The sequence below is a fragment of the Nerophis lumbriciformis genome, linkage group LG08, assembly GCF_033978685.3.
Source record: "Nerophis lumbriciformis linkage group LG08, RoL_Nlum_v2.1, whole genome shotgun sequence".
NCBI classification, from domain to species: Eukaryota; Metazoa; Chordata; class Actinopteri; order Syngnathiformes; family Syngnathidae; genus Nerophis; species Nerophis lumbriciformis.
Window position 1 is genome coordinate 38,077,655 of NC_084555.2, and position 20,368 is coordinate 38,098,022.

At 39.0% G+C, this 20,368-nt stretch overlaps 1 protein-coding gene across 1 annotated transcript in view; it reads right to left on the reverse strand.

The window, feature by feature from the left end:
* The window catches only part of mnat1 (MNAT1 component of CDK activating kinase), a 143,075-nt gene that overhangs the window by 81,748 nt on the left and 40,959 nt on the right, over positions 1–20,368 (reverse strand). Inside the window, exons 2-5 of the mRNA XM_061968865.2 lie at positions 10,523–10,675; positions 10,087–10,160; positions 8,396–8,499; positions 5,756–5,896 (exon numbers count right to left, since the gene is read on the reverse strand). Coding sequence (XP_061824849.1) covers positions 5,756–5,896; positions 8,396–8,499; positions 10,087–10,160; positions 10,523–10,675 — 472 coding nt within the window. The remainder of the gene's footprint in view (positions 1–5,755; positions 5,897–8,395; positions 8,500–10,086; positions 10,161–10,522; positions 10,676–20,368) is intronic.

Genomic DNA, 20,368 nt, shown 5'->3' on the forward strand with positions numbered 1-20,368 from the left:
GGTATGCAGTAGAGGAGCAACGTTCATATATTCTCATACCTCAGTAATTTACACTTTCTGTATTGTCCATAGTTAATATTGTAAATCCCGCATTTTATATTTGTATGTACATTCTGACTCATATAATTCAGTAAAAAAACTGAAGTTTATTCCGTTTTTGAGATGGTCTGTTAAGGTTTAGTTTTTTTACTGAAAAAGACACTCAGAATGTGGGGCTTACAATAATAACTATGAACAATAAAACACTGAAAATTTAGAATATATGAACTTTGCTCCTCTACTTCCCAGACCACCTCCTTGATCAACATATTTTATAATCGGGAAAGAGCAACCAAGATGCAACAAACACGGCGAAAAATAAAGGCAAAAGGATAAAAACATCCACTTAATTGATTTCTCACTGTTCTGCAGAACTTTGTTGTAGAAATCTTCCTCCGTCTGACACTTGCCTTTGCGAGGTCTCAGGCTTGTCGCTGCCCCGCCCACTCGGTCCTGTCCCTTGTCTGCATGAAGCAGCACTTTCTATGGTTATCGTAGTGTTTGGTTAATCTCTTAATGACCAAACTCTGTCTTGTGAATAACGAGGTTACGCTCAAACATATATTCCTCCCTCAATGAATGCATCCAAACATCTATAAATACACTGTCTTTTTTGTTACGTTTACCTGAACATCTTTAGCCAGCACCTTTTGCTGGTCACATTGTGTATCACAGTCAGTTTAACTGCATTATCTGCACTCAAATGTGCAAATTCTAACCATTGGAACCATTTCTATAATTTGAAAACATCAAGACGGCCGCATTGAAGTGTTTATTATGTTGTATTATGCTAAGGTAGCCCAGTTAACTGACTTTTTTAATGTTGTTTTGCAAGACCCGTGTCATGTGACTTCAAACTTGACACCTCAATTGCTTCAGCCTTATTTTACCGGAACTGAGTCTTGATTTTTGAAGCAGCAAATGTTTTTAAACTGAATGTTTTATACACTACATTTTTTATACATCCATCCATCCATCCATTTTCTACCGCTTGTCCCTTTTGGGGTCGCGGGGGGTGCTGGAGCCTATACACTGAATTTTAAAACACAGATTTTTTTTTCAACAAAATTGTCATCACATCCGGATGTAAAAAAAATTAAGTGTTACAAAATTGAAACACAAAAAATTATATTACAAAAATTCTGTGTCAAAATGTTTTTCCCGTAATAAAGACACAAATTAACCTCCATAGGCTATATAGCTAGCTATACGTTAGTACAGTTACATTTAACCAACTGATCACGACTCTTTATAGCATCTACTTTCGCTAACCTCACATACAGCAGCTTTTAATTGTGATATGAAAACAGTCCAAATTTAGAAGAAACTCCTGCAGTTCGCAACCATAGTGAACTAATTATTCACTTTTTTTTCACTCCGACTCAAAAATACCATTTCCTGTCTAATCCAATTTGATCTGAAGAAATGCAAACTATACTGTCAAACACAGTTTTGTCTGGATCTGATCCATATGGCTTACATTTAAATTAAATGTAAATGTAAACACGTTTAGATCGCTTATATCTCGAGAGATCGTGAGATCAGTTTGACATTTGTTGTAGTTTCATGGGAACTTATTCCATTTGGTTTCCTTGGATGAAATGGGAAGATTACTACCTTTCAGCTTTTAAGATCTAAAAGCCTGGCGTGTAACTTGCGTATGCGACGCCTTCTTGTCCCCAACCCCTGCGTAGCTTCCCGCAAGGCTTACGTGCACCTTCCAAAAATCCTAGGTTCACTTCGCTGCCGATGCAGTGTGCATAGCTGTGATTGGTTAGTTTTTGCCTAGGAGTGTCCCTGAACACAAGCGAGAAGGCTCTGTGCTTGAAATGCACAAATTATTGTATGAAATAAAACTAAAGTGACTAAACATTTGCAAAAAAACTGATACTGTGTACTAGGGCTGCGAATCTTTGGGTGTCCCACGATTCAATTCAATAACGATTGTTGGGTTCACGATTCGATTATAAATCGATTTTTTCCATTAAACTCGATTCAAAAACCATATTTTTCTGATTCAAAACGATTCTCTATTCATTCAATACATAGGTTTTCAGCAGGATCTACCCCTGTCTGCTGACATGCAAGCAGAGTAGTTGATTTTTGTAAAAAGCTTTTATAATTGTAAAGGACAATGTTTTATGAACTGATTGCAATAATGTAAACACACAAATGTAAATCCAAGACAACAATATGTTGTCTGATATATTCATGCTTGCACAAATTTAACTAGAACAAAACGTTTTAACGTCTGACTGAATTTGACACTCAGTTACTAGTCACTCAGTTACCAGAACAATAAAATACAGTAATACCACTCCTGTGACTGTAACATCAACAGAATACAATTGGTAGGCTTGGCTAGCTGCTAGTCTGTACCAGAACTTGCCCAAACATTACAATCAATTATACAAAAATACTGTAACTGTTCATTATGAACTGCTTCTTTGTGTAAAACAACAAAATAAATGATTCATACATCAAATGAGCTTAGGCTAGCTGCCTTTATATTTCTGAGAACATGCCACTTCCAAAAATAAAATTACACAAATACTAGTTAGTTATGTCTCTTTTTTTCTTAACAAAACACAAAAGCAGTAATAAAATGTCTGCTAGCTCCTCTGCTAGCTTTAGTCACAGCTTCCCCCACTTTTAGCTTTGTCTCTCTGTAAAGTGAAGGTACAACATTGTCTGTAAAAACCGAGCGTGATGATGGGCTCAATAGTTATGATCATGAACCTGAAGCCTTCTCTCTCCACTGCGCTGTATGGTCGCAGGTCTTTTGCAATGAAACAAGCGATGGATCTGGTTATCTTCTTTGCCCGTTCAGAACTGGGTGGTTATTTTGTAAACTGGTGAAGTGTGCCTTGATTAGCTGCCGGTGTTGTTAGTGGATGATCCTTTTCCTCTGATAACTCTGGGTGTTGTCTGTCCAAGTGAGCGTGGGGATTTTAAGTATTCCCAAAAAACTTAACTTTAGTGTTGCAAAGTCTGCACATTGCATGAGTCCTTTCTTGCCACGGTAAAATCCAAAGTGTCTCCAAACTTTTGCTTTCAAAGTCCGCGGAGGCTGCTCGGTGTCTTTTTCTTCTACCTGCATTTTAGCGGCAACACAACAGCACTACACTCCCCTTTGTAGCTAGCCACCAGGTAGCCACGCTGCTTATTGCGCAATACCTACGGTAGCCCAGAAGGCACATACACATTGCCGGGAGCGGGGGAAGAAAATCGATTTTTGAAAAATGAGAATTGATACTGAATCGTACAACGTGAGAATGGCGATTTGAATTCGAATCGATTTTTTCCCACACCCCGACTGTGTACTTAATATCTTGGTGCGCTCTAAAAAATAATTACTGAATGTGTAGTTTTTCAGCTTATTGTGTTGTTGCTGCGTCCAGAAGAAGTCACAAAGCATACAACACCCTTTTTAACTTTTATTGCCAATCTTGTGCTAGCAGGTTCAATTCCAACACATATTATTTCTAGCGCACACACGTCTTTTACTCTCACACCCAACACTTCTCATTATCCGTCAATAATCTTTCAGGCACGGTATATTTACGAACATGTGAGCTCTGAACATGACCATACAGATTAACACCAGCATGTCGTTAACTTACAATAGTTACTTTACAGTTGTGTCTATTCACAATTACATGATAGCTCTCTCTTGTCCCATGTCCCAAACGGTCAAATGGTGTTGCTAATAATAGTGTTCTCTGCCGCAAGTTGTTCCGAAGTTGCACAGTCCTTTTAACGAAGGCATTTTCCTCTAGTTTATGAGTAAAACGTCAATTAAAAGTGAACTGTGATTAGTTGCAGTGTAGACATGTCCATGTTGTGGTTGTCATCAGCTGCAGTTGCTCCTTCTGAAGACACTGCCCCTTAGTGTTTTGGAAAATAATTACAAGTCTGGCGCCACCCCCAATGGAAGAACTATAAATCAAACAAGACGCCGTCAGAGGGGGCGCAACCTACTTCACGCGAGAGTATAATCTCGCCTTTAGATTCTGCGTTCTAATTTCTAGACACATGGGGACAATTTTTCTGGTGGTGCATTTACAAACCTAGAATGAAACATTGATGTACCTTTACATTATTGACCTTATGACCTTATGGCTGCACAATTAATCAAATTTTAATCGTGATCACGATTTTGGCCGCTACGACTAAATGAGGGTGATCGTCGGCGATCTTAACATTTAAAATGCAGGCTTCGCTGCATGTCAGTTCAAGCACTTTCACAACCAACAGTCTGGCGACCGAAAGACAGTGGAATTATGTGAGAGTGTGTAAGAGTGAGCGAGAGGGTGACTGACACGTGATTAGCTGGTCGCCTGTAGCTCCCAAAAATATTAGGAAAAATAAATGCAATAATATATTGGTGGCCTTCTCTACTGTAGAGTAATCCATATTTTAACCCAGCAAAACGCCGACACGCCTCGCCATTCTCTAGGCATCCTTCCGCTTGTTCCCGCAAACCCAGAAATGCTCCCGCGCATATAAACCAACAAACTACACAGCAAAGCTGCGTTGGTGTGCACATCCAAACAAATTACAGAGTTGCGCCGACAAGTTAAGCATTAAAAACACTTTTATTCTTTCTTTAACCGCCATTGTTTGTCCGCAACGTGACGCTAATATCCAAATAGAGTTATGGTTGCTAACAAAGCGGGCCAATCGCCACCAGCTCAAAGCCCAGACGAACAGCTCCAAAAGATAGTGCCCAAAGCACAGACAACCGTAACATCAATCGTGCACCAAGGGACCCCAAATCTATTCACATCTTAAAGACGCACATAAGTAATGGATGTAATAGCATTTTAATTGGCAAATACATATGTTTTATATATACACTGTGAGCAAGACAATGTGTTCCTATATTATCTGCTTTTTGTGCATAATCTTATTTTTTCACTAATGTTTGCACTTCATGATCACACTCTGCAATGGCATATATATTTTTACTTAGCCCTTTGTCTTTTTGCCCTTATTATTTTATAACTGATTATTACTTTAAGATTAATTTTGAAATGAAAGCCCTATTCACATACTGTTTGTTTGAAATAGAAAGGGCAATACAAAATGTTTTACATAAAGTAAATAATTGTGATTAATAATTGTGATTATTATTTTGTCCATAATCGTGCAGCACTACTTATGAGCATGTCACACAATGGCTTCTTTTCATTCTTATTTTTTTAAGTTGGATAAAGCACAATATTCAACAGGTTGCAGCCTGTTAGCCACAAGCAAAGGAATGACCAACAAATAATCTCTCAGTGTGTTAGAGCCCTGGGATGTACAGATGTCAGGACCCAGGAAGGTTCCCCTCGGGGGCTCAGGGCTGATCTCATCTGCCTACAGTGGACAGGCCCTGTGCCTTAAACAAACAAACACACAGCTTAACCTACTATCTGTGATGGTTCTAGAACAGGCCGCTCTGCAGGAACAATCACTTCCAAAGCCCGAAGCTCAACACAATGGAGCCAAGGGGCTTTGGAATCACAGAATGAAAACAATGCACCCAGCAGCACAATGACTGGTAATAAGCTCTTAATGATCAGCCATTAACCCCCAGGCTGTGTGTTTGCGTCAGCAATGGAACATACTGTATATCATAAAGCGCAGCTCATTGCGAATCATATTTGCACAACAAAACATACATGGCATTCTGTTGACGTGTTTCTTGTGCGACACATCTGTATCTCACCAGTTCATCCAGCAGAGCCTGCTTGTTCTTCTTTTTGGCCAGAAGCTGCCTCTGCTCCTCCTGCAGCACATCCAGTCTCCGCTGTTCACTGCCCTGCTGCTCCAATAGTAGCAGTTCCTCTAGTTCCTCCTGCTCTCGAGTCTGAAAAAATGTAGTTACCGTAGATGGATTTTAGGGCTGTGAATCTTTGGGTGTCCCACGATTCGATTCAATATCGATTCTTGGGGTCACGATTCGATTCAAAATCGATTTTTTTTTTCAATTCAACACGATTCTCGATTCAAAAACGATTTTTTTCCCGAGTCAAAACAATTCTCTATTCATTCAATACATAGGATTTCAGCAGGATCTACCCCAGTCTGCTGACATGCAAGCAGATTTTTGTAAAAAGCTTTTATAATTGTAAAAGACAATGTTTTATCAACTGATTGCAATAATGTAAATTTGTTTTAACTATTAAATGAACCAAAAATACTTATTTTATCTTTGTGAAAATATTGGACATAGTGTGTTGTCAAGCTTATGAGATGCGATGCAAGTGTGAGCCACTGTGACACTATTGTTCATTTTTTAAATGTTTTATAAATGTCTAATGATAATGTCAATGAGGGATGTTTAATCACTGCTATGTTGAAATTGTAACTAATATTGATACTGTTGTTGATAATATTAATTTTTGTTTCACTACTTTTGGTTTGTTCTGTGTCGTGTTTGTGTCTCCTCTCAATTGCTCTGTTTATTGCAGTTCTGAGTGTTGCTGGGTCGGGTTTGGTTTTGGAATTGGATTGCATTGTTATGGTATTGCTGTGTATTGTTTTGTTGGATTGATTAATTAAAAAAAAAAAAAAAAAACTATTAAAAATTAATTTAAAAAAAGATTGATTTTTAAAACGTGAGAATCGCGATTCGAATTCAAATCGATTTTTTCCCACACCCCTAATTGATTCCATTACAATTATTCACAAATTACACTTGCAATTGTTGCCATTTGTAGGAAATAGCTTTCTTTCTTCAGGTACTGTACACTGATACAATAGCTTTATCAACAACAACAAAAAGACAAATATGATATTGCTCAGTATTACAAAAGTATTAATTATGCCTGGGTCAATAACACACTTTTCCTGGATGATATATTGTCCAGCAAATTACTGCTGATAAATTATATTATTGTCAGCAATATTTTGAGACCAAATTAAGCACTAATGTAATCATTTTATATAATAATAACATTCATTCATTTTCTACCGCTTGTCCCTCTGGAGTCGTGGTGGTTGCTGGAGCCTATCCCAGCTGGATTCGGGCGGAAGGTGGGGTTTACACCCGGAACAAGTCGCCACCTCATTGCAGGGCCATATAATAATAACAATAATAATAAGATTAATAGTAATTTTACCATTGTAATTGGAAGGTCAATACATTTTAATTATCCTAAATAGATAAAGATACAATAATATCATTTGATTAAAAATCAATTATTAACATTAAATCAACATTTATTCGCAATCTCGCAGTGGGAGAGTGGCCGTGCGCGACCCGAGGGTCCCTGGTTCAATCCCCACCTAGTACCAACCTCGTCATGTCCGTTGTGTCCTGAGCAAGACACTTCACCCTTGCTCCTGATGGGTGCTGGTTAGCGCCTTGCATGGCAGCTCCCTCCATCAGTGTGTGAATGTGTGTGTGAATGGGTAAATGTGGAAGTAGTGTCAAAGTGCTTTGAGTACCTTGAAGGTAGAAAAGCGCTATACAAGTACAACCCATTTATCATTTATCATTTATCTGTTAATAAATATTTAACATCTTGAGGTACAGTTTTTTTCCCCATTTGGAAAAACTGGGTCAAGTGTTTTTTTGTTTTTTTATTTATTTTGTTGCTATCCCTTTTTAACAAATTCAGCATACTTGCTCGTTTGCCCGTGTTGATGCACTGATCTTGCTCATTTCTTTTTGCAACAATCTTTTTTCCTTTTAATTTTTGTTAAATCACAGTGCTTCACACTCGTTAGCCACAGCTAGAGAGGCTCTCTGTTCATGCATTTTGTGTGTGCAAGCTAGCTTTCCCGCGCCTCCGTCCACTGCTGAAACAAAAATTGTGGATGACTGAGAAGAGGATTCACTTTGTTCATTAAATTTTGCTACTGAATAAATGAGCTTAGTTACTGGGAGCCATGCACTTAGTCAACACTTTAACACCATGTTTGAAAGTGAGAGATGGAGAAAACAAACCCACACGGAAATAGCAAACGGTAAAGTTATCGAGTTCATTTTCAATTATTGATTAACTGATTTATTCGGCCCAGGCCGAGTATTAATTTAACAATACAATACAACTGCGCTGCACCAGACTCAGAGGTGGTTTTGTCAACTAATTAAGCTACACGACAGGCAGAAAATATTAATAACATACAAAATTATGATATTTCTACAACACTTCAAAATAGAACCACAACAATAATCATTCTGCTGAAGCAATGTCATCTTTTCAAAAGCAGCTTTTCAGTTAACATCGACATCATGTTACCAAATACTGTAGGTCGAAACAATGTCGCTGATGAGTGTCAATCCAACCAAATAATACAGTATGATCCAACGACCTAAATCTCAATAATAATAATAATAATAAATGTAGTCATTACGTACAAGCTTAACTTTATTCTTCTGGATAAGATCTCTGTTCTCCCGCTGGTACTGCTCCATCCTCAGCTTGGTGTTCTCCACTTCGATGTTGTTTGTAAGGTTAAACACTACACAGACAGGAGACACAAGCCACCATTACACCACTTTACTCCATACATGACAGCTATCTAAAATTATGCAGACTAGCAGCCATCACTGTTAATTTAAACTAAGATCCAGAGAAAACAATTGTGCCTTAAAGTGGCATTCAATGGTGGTCCTAATTAATGTTTAAATGTACACACAAACTCTATAAAGCCTCACTCAGACCAAAAGACCCTTAAAGGGGAACATTATCACAATTTCAGAAGGGTTAAAACCATTAAAAATCAGTTCCCAGTGGCTTTTTTTATTTTTCGAAGTTTTTTTCAAAATTTTACCCATCACGCAAAATCCCTAAAAAAAGCTTCAAAGTGCCTGATTTTAACCATCGTTATATACACCCGTCCATTTTCCTGTGAAGTCACATAGTGATGCCGATACAAACAAACATGGCGGATAGAACAGCAAGTTTATAGCGACAGTAGCTCGGATTCAGACTCGGATTTCAGCGGCTTAAGCGATTCAACAGATTACGCATGTATTGAAACGGATGGTTGTAGTGTGGAGGCAGGTAGCGAAAACGAAATTGAAGAAGAAACTGAAGCTATTGAGCCATATCGGTTTGAACCGTATGCAAGCGAAACCGACGAAAATGACACGACAGCCAGCGACACAGGAAAAAGCGAGGACGAATTTGGCGATCGCCTTCTAACCAACGATTGGTATGTGTTTGTTTGGCATTAAAGGAAACTAACAACTATGAACTAGGTTTTACAGCATATGAAATACATTTGGCAACAACATGCACGTTGAGAGTGCAGACAGCCCAGTTTTCATCAATTAATATATTCTGTAGACATACCCTCATCCGCACTCTTTTCCTGGGGGTCTGGCGGCAGATTTCTTTGACTTTATTGTTGGAAATGCATCTGCTTTGAGTGTCGCAGGACATCCACACATTCTTGCCATCTCTGTCGTAGCATAGCTTTCGTCGGTAAAGTGTGTGGAACAAACGTCCACTTTCTTGCCACTTTTGCATCTTTGGGCCACTGGTGCAACTTGAATCCGTCCCTGTTCGTGTTGTTACACCCTCCGACAACACACCGACGAGGCATGATGTCTCCAAGGTACGGAAAACAGTCGAAAAAACGGAAAATGACAGAGCTGATTTGACTCGGTGTTTGTAATGTGTTTGAGAAAATGGCGGATTGCTTCCCAATGTGACGTCACGTTGTGACGTCATCGCTCCGAGAGCGAATAATAGAAAGGCGTTTAATTCGCCAAAATTCACCCATTTAGAGTTCGGAAATCGGTTACAAAAATATATGGTCTTTTTTCTGCAACATCAAGGTATATATTGACGCTTACATAGGTCTGGTGATAATGTTCCCCTTTAAAAGCTACCTCATCCGCTGGGCTAAAAGGTTATGGGATGTTGGCATTAATGATGTGTTAGCATTGGCAGCTCTACCCAGTGATCTATGACCCGAGCTGGCACGCACTAATGCCTGTTAAACATCTCTCCATGCAGCTGGGGAGAAATCATTATTGCGGCTGGAAACATCCTTTTAGCAGAGTTGTACAGTGAGAATTTGGCCAGTCAGAGCTAGTACCAATGTCTTCTACTTGCTCCAAGTAGTCGTTATATTCTCTCAGGCTGGGGAAATCAAGATCTCTCTTGTTGTATCTGCAGACAGAGAAAAGTACCATGTGCTAGCATTAATATCCTCCATTAAATCAACCAATTTTTAATAGCATGTCTGCCTTCTGCCTAATAGACACACATTAGACGTCAATTAAGGGGCTATTAAAGGACAGATGTGATGGAAAAAAAGAAAGAAAGGTAGGGAGGGGCAGCCAAGTAAAAACCTGGCAGGGAAAGAGCCTTCCCGGTTGAGAAGTCCCCCCCCGGGGAGACTCATTGTCTACAAAACAAACAAGGTAATGAGGAAGACAAAGGTGGTTTAAGAAGTGGGAGGAGGCACAAGATGACACATAAACATTGTTCAGCCACACCCCTAAGTCCCCCTCCCGCTTGCCCTCACTTACATCTTTAGCACCTTCTTGCGGATCTCCACTTCCTTGTCAACAGTGGGGTCCTCGAAGAGCTGCACGCGGAAGTTGCTCTTTCTTAGGGGCGTCTCGCACTGCACACAGTTGCCTGAGCCGCGGACGAACAGCATCTCTACGCAGTTCTCACATCTGCAAGAGAAGACAAAACATTTTTCCTCCAATTTTTGTAAGCACTTTTACATTAGTTTTTTTCCAAGTCCTAACACCAAAGGGTCATACTATAATTGTTTCCCTACATTTAAAACACATCCTTGTGGTATGCATAAGAAACAAAAACAAACACAATTTTGCATGGATTTTGTTTTACAGACCATCTCAAAGCTGATTTCTGACTGTCTCTTCAGAATGCACTGTTTTGTGGGTGGTCTTAATTACATGCCGAAGCCCTCCAACAGGTTAAGCCCTCTTCGACTGCGTTTCCACCCCGTCGTCAGTCATGTTGCCGTTTTTAACGCTTCCATATCAAGCCTATTGACAGCTATGAGTCAGAACTATACACCACTTTTTATTAAAAATGGCAACAGGTGAGTACTTTAGCATGCCTGTGCACGTACGAGTCAGTTTTCCCCACAACAAGAGGACAGAGAAAAAGAAAGAACTTATTGACAACAACTCAGGTTGTCCCGATACCAATATTTTGGTATCGGTACCAAAATGTATCTCGATACTTTTCAAAATAAAGGGGACAACAACAAAAATTCATTAGTGGCTTTATTTGAACAGAAAACACTTATTCTTCTATTGTTCGGATATTCTACATCAGTTTTGGGTGATACTTAAAGTAGTTACAGGATCATACATTGGTCATAATTAAAGTCCTCCTGTGTCCAGAGATTAGAGTTTATAAACAAGAAAAAAATGAAAAAATGTGTTGTGATAATAAAAAAAATATCAATGTAATAATTGTTATCGACTAGATATTGCATTTGTACTTGGTATCGGTACTTGTATGGATCCATTGTTTTGTTTACATTCAGGAGCGCTAGCTTGCTGTAAGCGATTAGCTATTGTATCCTCTAACGGAGTGTAGTGAACCATGTTTAGTCATTCCTTGTTCTGCAGGAATAATACTTGTAAGAAACAGTTATTTTGTCGCCATGGAGGTGAGGATTAGTGATTTAGAAGGAGCTAAAACACTACGGAGTGACGTTAGCTGCTAACTAGCTACTTGCTAGCTATGTCTTAAAGCGGCGCTTCAGTATTTATAGCCCCACATACTTTAGTTTTAGTTTTTAAGCCAAAATACCTCCATTCTCCCACTCCTGTCTTCACACTGTTTCTGCTTGCAAATAGTATGTGTGTGCGTGTGTTGATTAACATGCGCTGCAGTTCGTATACCAGCAATGTCACCACGGCATGCCTCATCCATCCATCCATCCATTTTCTACCGCTTATTCCCTTTGGGGTCGCGGGGGGCGCTGGAGCCTATCTCAGCTACAATCGGGCGGAAGGCGGGGTACACCCTGGACAAGTCGCCACCTCATCGCGGCATGCCTCATGTCAATGAAAAAAAAAAAAACTATTTTTTAACCGCAGTATTTTTTAAATCATTAGTACTGCGGTACTTAAGTAGTACCGGTATACTGTACAACCCTAACAACAACTTTGGACTACAACTGGATAAAAATGGCAGACTCACGCAGAACTCTTCAGGTAAACCTCTACTATATATGGAGATATCCGCTGGCATTACTAAAGCAAAATACATCTCTAACGTCTGAAATTCCAAACAGCTCATTTGGAGAAAGTTTGGAAGAAGGCAAGATTTCTTTATAAACATCTCCGCTGTGCCTCCGTGGTTTGTTTTCAAAATTTTCAGAACTTATTGGGATTTCAAATACACAAAAACAGGTACAACAGGTAAGAAAAGTTGGTTTTGTACAATAGGACACATTTAAAGCTGTGTTGAATTAAATGTGGTTAAGCATATAAACAAACTTTAATATTATCAATTTAATTTGATCAGATTAAAAGTGAACTTTGTAATAGGCTTTGAATTACATTCTCTAGATTTTTTGGTAAAATGGAGTGATGTGTGATTTGATACTGAAATATCGATACCGCCGATACCAGATCTTTTTGCTTTGATATCGACTCACAAATTAAAATATCGATACTTTCGATACATTTATTCAGGGGTGTTCAAATTTTTTCCACCAAGGGCCGCATACTGAAAAGTTAAAGAATGTGGGGGCCATATTGATTCACTAAAATGTGTTTAAATTTTGAGATATGTTACAATTTGAAATACATAACTTTTTAAATTTCAGCAGACATAGTAGGTATAATTGCACAAAGTATCGGTATAAGATCGGTATCGCCGATACCAGTCTGAATTTTACTCTGTATCGGATTGGGATGAAAATCAGTGGTATTGCACGTCACAAGTAAAATGGTTAGACATGTACAATTAGATGCACAAATACTCCACTGTTGCCATTTCTAATAAAAAGTAGTGTATAGTTCTAACTTGTGATATTTGTCAGAAAAACTACAACATGGCTGACTGCAGGGGCCGAGGTGTGGAAAATATTTTTCTGCGTTTTCAAAAGACAGTCTGAAAGTGGCAAAATGTATGGGAAATTTGGACCAATATTATGGAGACAAGGCAATGTTTTAGATAACCATAAAAATCTTAATGAGGGGTGTTGTATCAATCCATTCATATCTATGGCTTAAAACGCTGTGTGGATATTATTCTCTCTCTCCTTATTTATTAATCTTCTTGCTAATTTCTTCTTCTTTTACTCTCTGCTGTGTTGAAAGCCTTCTTTTGTTGTTTCACTACTTCATATTCAAGCATGCTAAAATGTTAGAACTGGTTGCATTACTTTATTAAACATACTAAAATAATCTATATTTGGAGGTTTGTCTATCGATTCAGAATTGTCCACGTTCCAATCATGATGCATTTAAGAATTGGGGTTGTAGGAGTGCTGCCGGCACCAGGGAGCTGTGGTTCACGGAGGCATACATGAATTCTAACATGTTCTGTGACATTGCAAGGCACATCATGACCCCTTTCCTTAGGAAATGTTTTAATAATCATTTTTAAAAATAAATTTTTCAAGCCATCTCTGCGCTTATTCACTGCGTATACTGTTTGTCAGGTCCGGCACACTGCTTAAGTTAGCAAGCTAGCTTTAGATGTCAGTAATGTTTCTGCATGAAAGAGAAAAAAATACAGTCACCTTTGTCTTTACTCAGGGCAAATGTTTGGGCTTCACATTCTAAAATGTCCCTGCTACGGAGTAACACCAATTTCTCAGCGGTGTTTGTCTAGATCAGGGGTCGGCAACCCGCAGCTCTAGAGCCGCATGCGGCTCTTAAGTCCCGCCCTAGTGGTTCCTTGGAGTTTTTTCAAAATTGTATAAATATGGAAAAAGATGAGGGAAAAAAAAAATGTTTTTGTTTCAATATGGATTCTGCAGGAGGACAAACATGACACAAACCTTCCTAATTGTTAGAAATCCCACTGATTATATTAAACATGCTTCACTGAGGAGAGTATTTGGCGAGCTCTGTTTTGTCCTACTATCATCTCAGGGTATTCAATCGATCGCGACTGGACTTTTTGTCTTAGACAGGGTCTCTGCAGGTTTCAACATGTCAAATGTAAGACTTTTTAAGACTTTTTTTAAGACCATCTTGAAAATAATTTAAGACCATTTCACATCCATATGGACAATAAATACAACGACAAAGTAAAATCAGAGGTCCAGGATGAATTGTAAGTACAGTGCCCTCCAAAAGTATTGGAACAGTGAGGCCAATTCCTTTATTTTTTTGACTAAAAACATTTGGGTTTACATCAAAATATGAATATGAGACAAGAGATCAACATTTCAGATTTTATTTCCAGGTATTTACATCTGGATCTGATACACAACTTAGAAGATAGCATTACTTGTAATGGAACACAACATTTTTAGGTGAGCAAAAGTATTGGAACATATAAACTTAAAATAGATTAAAGTTCATAAGACTTAATATTTAGTTGCAAATCCTTTGCTTTCAATAACTGCATTGGCCATTGACATCACCAAACTTTTGTATTCTTCTTTTGTGATGCTTTTCCAGGCTTTCACCGCAGCCTCTTTCAGTTGTTGTTTGTTTTGGGGGGTTACTCCCTTCAGTCTCCTCTTCAGCAGGTAAAATGCATGCTCTATTGGGTTTAAGTCTGGAGACTGACTTGGCCAGTCTAAAACCTTCCACTTCTTGCCCTTGATAAACTCATTTGTTTTTTTGGCAGTGTGTTTTGGGTCATTATCTTACTGCATGACAAAGGATCTCCCAATCAGTTTGGTTGCATCTTTATTTAAATTAGCAGACAAAATGTTTCTGTAGACTTCTAAGCTAATTTTGCTGCTGTCATCATGTGTTACATCATCAATGAAGATGAAAGAGCCTGTACCAGAAGAAGCCATGCAAGCCCAAGCCATGACATTACCTCCGCCGTGTTTCACAGATGAGCTTGTATGTTTGGGATCATGAGCATATGCTTTCTTTCTCCAAACTTTCGCCTTTCCATCACTTTGGAAGAAGTTAATCTTTGTCTCATCAGTCCATAAAACTTTATCCCAGAATTTTTGAGGCTCATCTCTGTACCTTTTGGCAAATTCCAGCCTGGTCTTCCTATTCTTCTTGCTAATGAGTGGTTTGCATCTTCTGGTGTAGCCTCTGTTCATGAAGTCTTCTGCGAACAGTAGATTGGGATACCTTCACTCCTGCCCTCCGGAGGTTGTTGCTGATGTCACTAACAGTTGTTTTAGGGTCTTTCTTTATAGCTCTCACAATGTTTCTGTCATCAAGTGCTGATGTTTTCCTTGGTCTACCTGTTCGACGTCTGTTGCTTAGTACACTAGTGGTTTCTTTCTTCTTCAGGACATTCCAAATGGTTGTACTGGCTATGGCCTATGTTTGTGCAATGGCTCTAATTGATTGTCCATCTTCTTTCAGATTCACAATTGCTTCTTTTTCACCCATAGACAGCTCTCTCTTTTTCATGTTGGTTCCACCTCTAAATGCAGTATGCACAGGCAAAACCCATCCTACCCAATCTGAAATTGAGCTCAGACATTCAGTGCTATTTATTGTTTGAATAATCAATGTAATTGGGAGACAACTGTGCAACAAAACACACATGTCAGTCACATGTTCCATTACTTTTGCTCTGATGAAAAATGGGTAGTTTCAAACAAAATGTGCCAACTTCTAATTTGTGTATCAGATCCAGATGTAAATACCTGGAAATAAAAGCTGAAATGTTGATCTCTTGTCCCATTTTCATCTTTTGATGTCAAACCCAAATGTTTTCAGTCTACAACAAAAATAAACAAATAGGACTCACTTTTCCAATACTTTTGGAGGGCACTGTTTATGAATTCATTCACTGCTCTTTCACATTGGAAAACAAAATGGTTAAACTAATTGAATACACCAGGAGATTCTCTAGTGTAAACTAATTGAAAAAAGTATTAGCAAACATCATAACAGCCGATTTTTAGATTTGCCATAGAAGTGTTTTCTTGCAAAAGGTGCAGTGTGCTTCATATCAAGTGTTTTAATGTAACACCAACATCAGCAATGGTAGAGAAAAGCACAACAATATACTGGTTTTGTCCATAGAGAATTGTAGTTAATCCATGAATTGGCACGCTTTGATAAAAAGAGTAATGACTGTAAATCTGGAATCAGAATCGCTTCTGAATTGAATTGACCCTAAGAATTGGAATCAAATCAAATCATAAGTTCTGGTAAGATTCACATCCCTAATGTCTCCACACCTGAACCCAATGCGGTACCTGTGGGGAATCCACAAGACGAAGAAGAGGGAAGATTGAGGAGTGTAAAATGTCCAACATCCACCAGCTCCACCAGTCATGTAATCAGGAAGATTCAAATAATCGCCTGCTAAGCTCTGGTGAATTCCATGCCCAAAATGTATTTGTTCTTGGTGCGTGATGCTGATTAATTACACATTTCGTAACAATAAAACATTATTTTTTCATAATTATCTGTGTAAATTATTATCGTTCAGCAAGATAAATGATAAAAGGCCACACAACTGTCTCATCTTGTATTCGAAATCGGCCTGGATTATGGACACGCCGATTAGGCGACCTCCCACTCTCAAAGACTCACATTAGTTTTACACCCATTATTGTATCATGTCTTATTGTTATTCTTCTTTTAATAATTGTTAATTGTCAATGTCTTTCTGCCATATTGCATAGTTATAAAAAACCCAAACAGTGTGGCCTGATATTACGTTGCTTGTTATTTAAATACTGTAAGTGTGAAAATAACAACGATTTTAAGAAAAGGTCGTTAACTCTCTCGTAAATGTACAATGTTTTTAAACTCAATTTCATGAAACAACAATAAAATATGCATCCAAAATATCAATTTCTGCCCATTTAAGCCATACATCCATTTTCTACCGCTTGTCACGTTCGGGGTCGCGGGGGGAGCTGGAGCCTATCTCAGCTGCTTCGGGCGGAAGGGTTGCTGGAGCCTATCTCAGCTGCTTCGGGTGGAAGGCCACATTTGGAAATGTGAGAATAACATTCATATATACTTCATGTCTGAAACAGTTTCCCAGGGTAAAAAAAAAATGTATAGTGGGGCAGTGTGGTCATGATGACTTTTTCAGGTGGAGTTTTGGCTCCTGATATGCACACAGTAGTCCCTTGATCATTGTCCCATTGGTCATAAAACAAAAATGCACACAAAACGTTTATGATCACATTGAAGACTTTCAGGTAGAGCCCAGGTTCAAAGTGAAAGATTTACCTCGCACACCGTCATGACACAGCTCCGTGGCGACCAGCAGATCCTACCTAAGGGTGCAACCCTGAGTTTAGCCATCAATCACACCTTTATGCAGGTAGGCGTTTACCCATCAATCACACTCAAGTGAGGAATGGACACTAGGACAATGGCAACGCCTCTAAATCTTCCCTGATGGGCGGAGGTCTTGGATAAACGTTTGCACAGTACACTGTTTTAATTAACTCTCTGTGGAGCTTTATTTCCACAGGAATTCACCTTCTGTTCCTGGCCGCTTCACACAAAAAACATCTGTTTTTGTGCATTTAATGTTTTCATACTGAAATATACAGTTAGATCCAGACGTATTTTAAACAATGATTTTGCTCTATTGGGTTAAGATTAGGCCACTTACTAAGCAAATAAGAAAATTGCATTTCCATGCCTTAAAACGTCTTGATTTCACACTAAGTTTAGAATCATTATATGCACTGCCAAGTGCTGTCCTATCAGTTTTGTAATTTTGTCAGCAGCCAAATCATCGTGCACGCCAATTAAGTTAAATTAACAGCCAGGATTGTCAATGCCATAACAAAGCCTCTCTCATGTTTGACATAAAATATGGTATGCTTTGGATCAGGAGAGCCACAGTGGCTCTTCAGCCTCCTTGTAGTCTCCTTTTGCAGAGTTTAGATTTTTTTTCTTATTTTTAACCAACAGAGTTAAGTTAAAGTTACAATGATTGTCACACACACACTAGGTGTGGTAAAATGTGTCCTCTGCATTTGACCCATCCCCATGTTCACCCCCTGGGAGGTGAGGGGAGCAGTGAGCAGCAGCGGTGGCCGCGCTTGGGAATCATTTGGTGTGGGGCATTTCTAAAAAGAAATCTGTAATTTCCAAAAGTGAGGCCATGAATGTATACAAGCCGAGTCCTGACTAGTGATTGGATGAGTGTGAAGGAGGCAACGAAAAGGGAGGGATAGCTGTGTGCGTTTGTGCAGTGAGAGAGATGTTGGGTTATTGAGTGTCCAACACTGGCAGTAAGCTAACAATCAATACATTTTAAAAGGGACAATGCTCAGAAGAAAATAGACAGTTAAATTCCTATTGGACAGATTATTTTGCCTTCACTGCTAACAATGCAGGCTTAACTGTGTGTTTTATATGTGTAGAGAAATTAGCAAACACAAACAAATGTAAAGGTTGAAAGATATTATCAAAACAAGCACTTTTCATTTCCTGAATAGGAGTGATTTTTTGAAAGTACGCCTTCACATGTAATAGTGGTCATCAAGCTTAGTCCAACCTTACACATTCAGGGCTAAAACAGTTACTGTGAACTAAACCTCGACTCCTCAAGACTTTAATTAAAACAGTTAAACCGCATTGAGATAAATAAATAAAAAACTGTTAGTGACCTGGTCAAAATAACAAAAAGAGTTTCAAACAATTTACAAATACACTGAACAAAAATATGAACCCAACACGTTTGTTTTTGCTCCCATATGTCATGAGTTGACACCAAAGATATAAAACGTTTACTATAAACACAAAAGACCTATTCCACTCAAATAGTGTTGACAAATCTGTCTAAATCTTGTTAATGAGCATTTCTTTTTTGCCAGGATAATCCATCCCACCTCACAGGTGTGGCATATCAAGATGCTGATGAAACAGCATGATTATGGCACAGGAATGCCTTAGGCTTAGCTGCCTTAGTTTTATTACAGAGCACAATGCCACAGAAGTAACACGTTTTGAGGAAGCATACAGATGGCATGCTGGCTGAAGGAATGTCCACCAAAGCTCTTGCCCTTGAATTGCTGTCTCCAAAGGCATTTCAGAGAATTTGGCAGTACATCCAACCAGCCTCACAACCGCAGACCACGTGTAATCACATCAGACCAGGACGTCCACATCCATGTTATGGTATGGGCAGGCGTATGTTATGGACAACAAACGGAAGTGCATTTTTTTGATGGCAGTTTGAATGCACAGATACCGTGACGAGATCCTGAGGCCCATTGTTATTCCATTTACCCGAAACCATCACCTCATGTTTCAGCATGACAATGCATGGCCCCATGTTGCAAGGATCTGTACACAATTCTCGGAAGCTGAAAATATCCCAGTTCTTGCATGGCCAGCATACTCACCGGACATGTCACCCATTGAGCAATGTTTGGGATACTGTGGATCAACGTAGAAAACAGTGTGTCCCAGTTCCTCCCAATATCCAGCAACTTTGCACCCCCCCCCCAGGCCCTCAATAAAGCAAAACTGTACATTTCAGCGTGGCCTTTTATTGTGGGCAAGTGTTGCGTTTATATTTTAGTTCAGTATAGTTACATTGACCAAGCTCATTGATTACAAATGTTTTTAATAAAAATTTAAATTCTCCTGACGTAAGAAGTTCAAATAAATTTCCATCGTTTTGCATGTCATTCCATGCATAAGGTGTTTTAAAGGAATGCTGTTTTACTCAACTCTGTTTTGACATTAGGAACCACCGTCAATGGTTTATTTTCCTTCTGAAAATGCAAAGCATACTCTAGTGTTGGTATTCATGCATGTATGTGCAGAGGTACAGTATGACGGGAGTAGACCAGTAAAATGGTAAATGGTAAATGGGTCGTACTTGTATAGCGCTTTTCTACCTTTTTTTTTAAGGAACTCAAAGCGCTTTGACACTATTTTCCACATTCACCCATTCACACACACACATTCACACATTCACACACTGATGGCGGGAGCTGCCATGCACGGCGCTAACCAGTCCCATCAGGAGCAAGGGTGAAGTGTCTTGCTCAAGGACACAACGGACGTGACTAGGATGGTAGAAGGTGGGGATTGAACCAGCAACCCTCAGTAACACATTGAAGGTGAAATTTAACACTTCAATCACATCCTGACTGTTGTATTTCAATTCAGTTGGGATCGTGTACAAAGGCACAATCAGAAAAACTCATCCAAAGGCAATCATCCAAATACTTCCTGACCTAACTAGAAAACTTGAGCGGAGATTATCAGCATATTTATGGCGAGGTT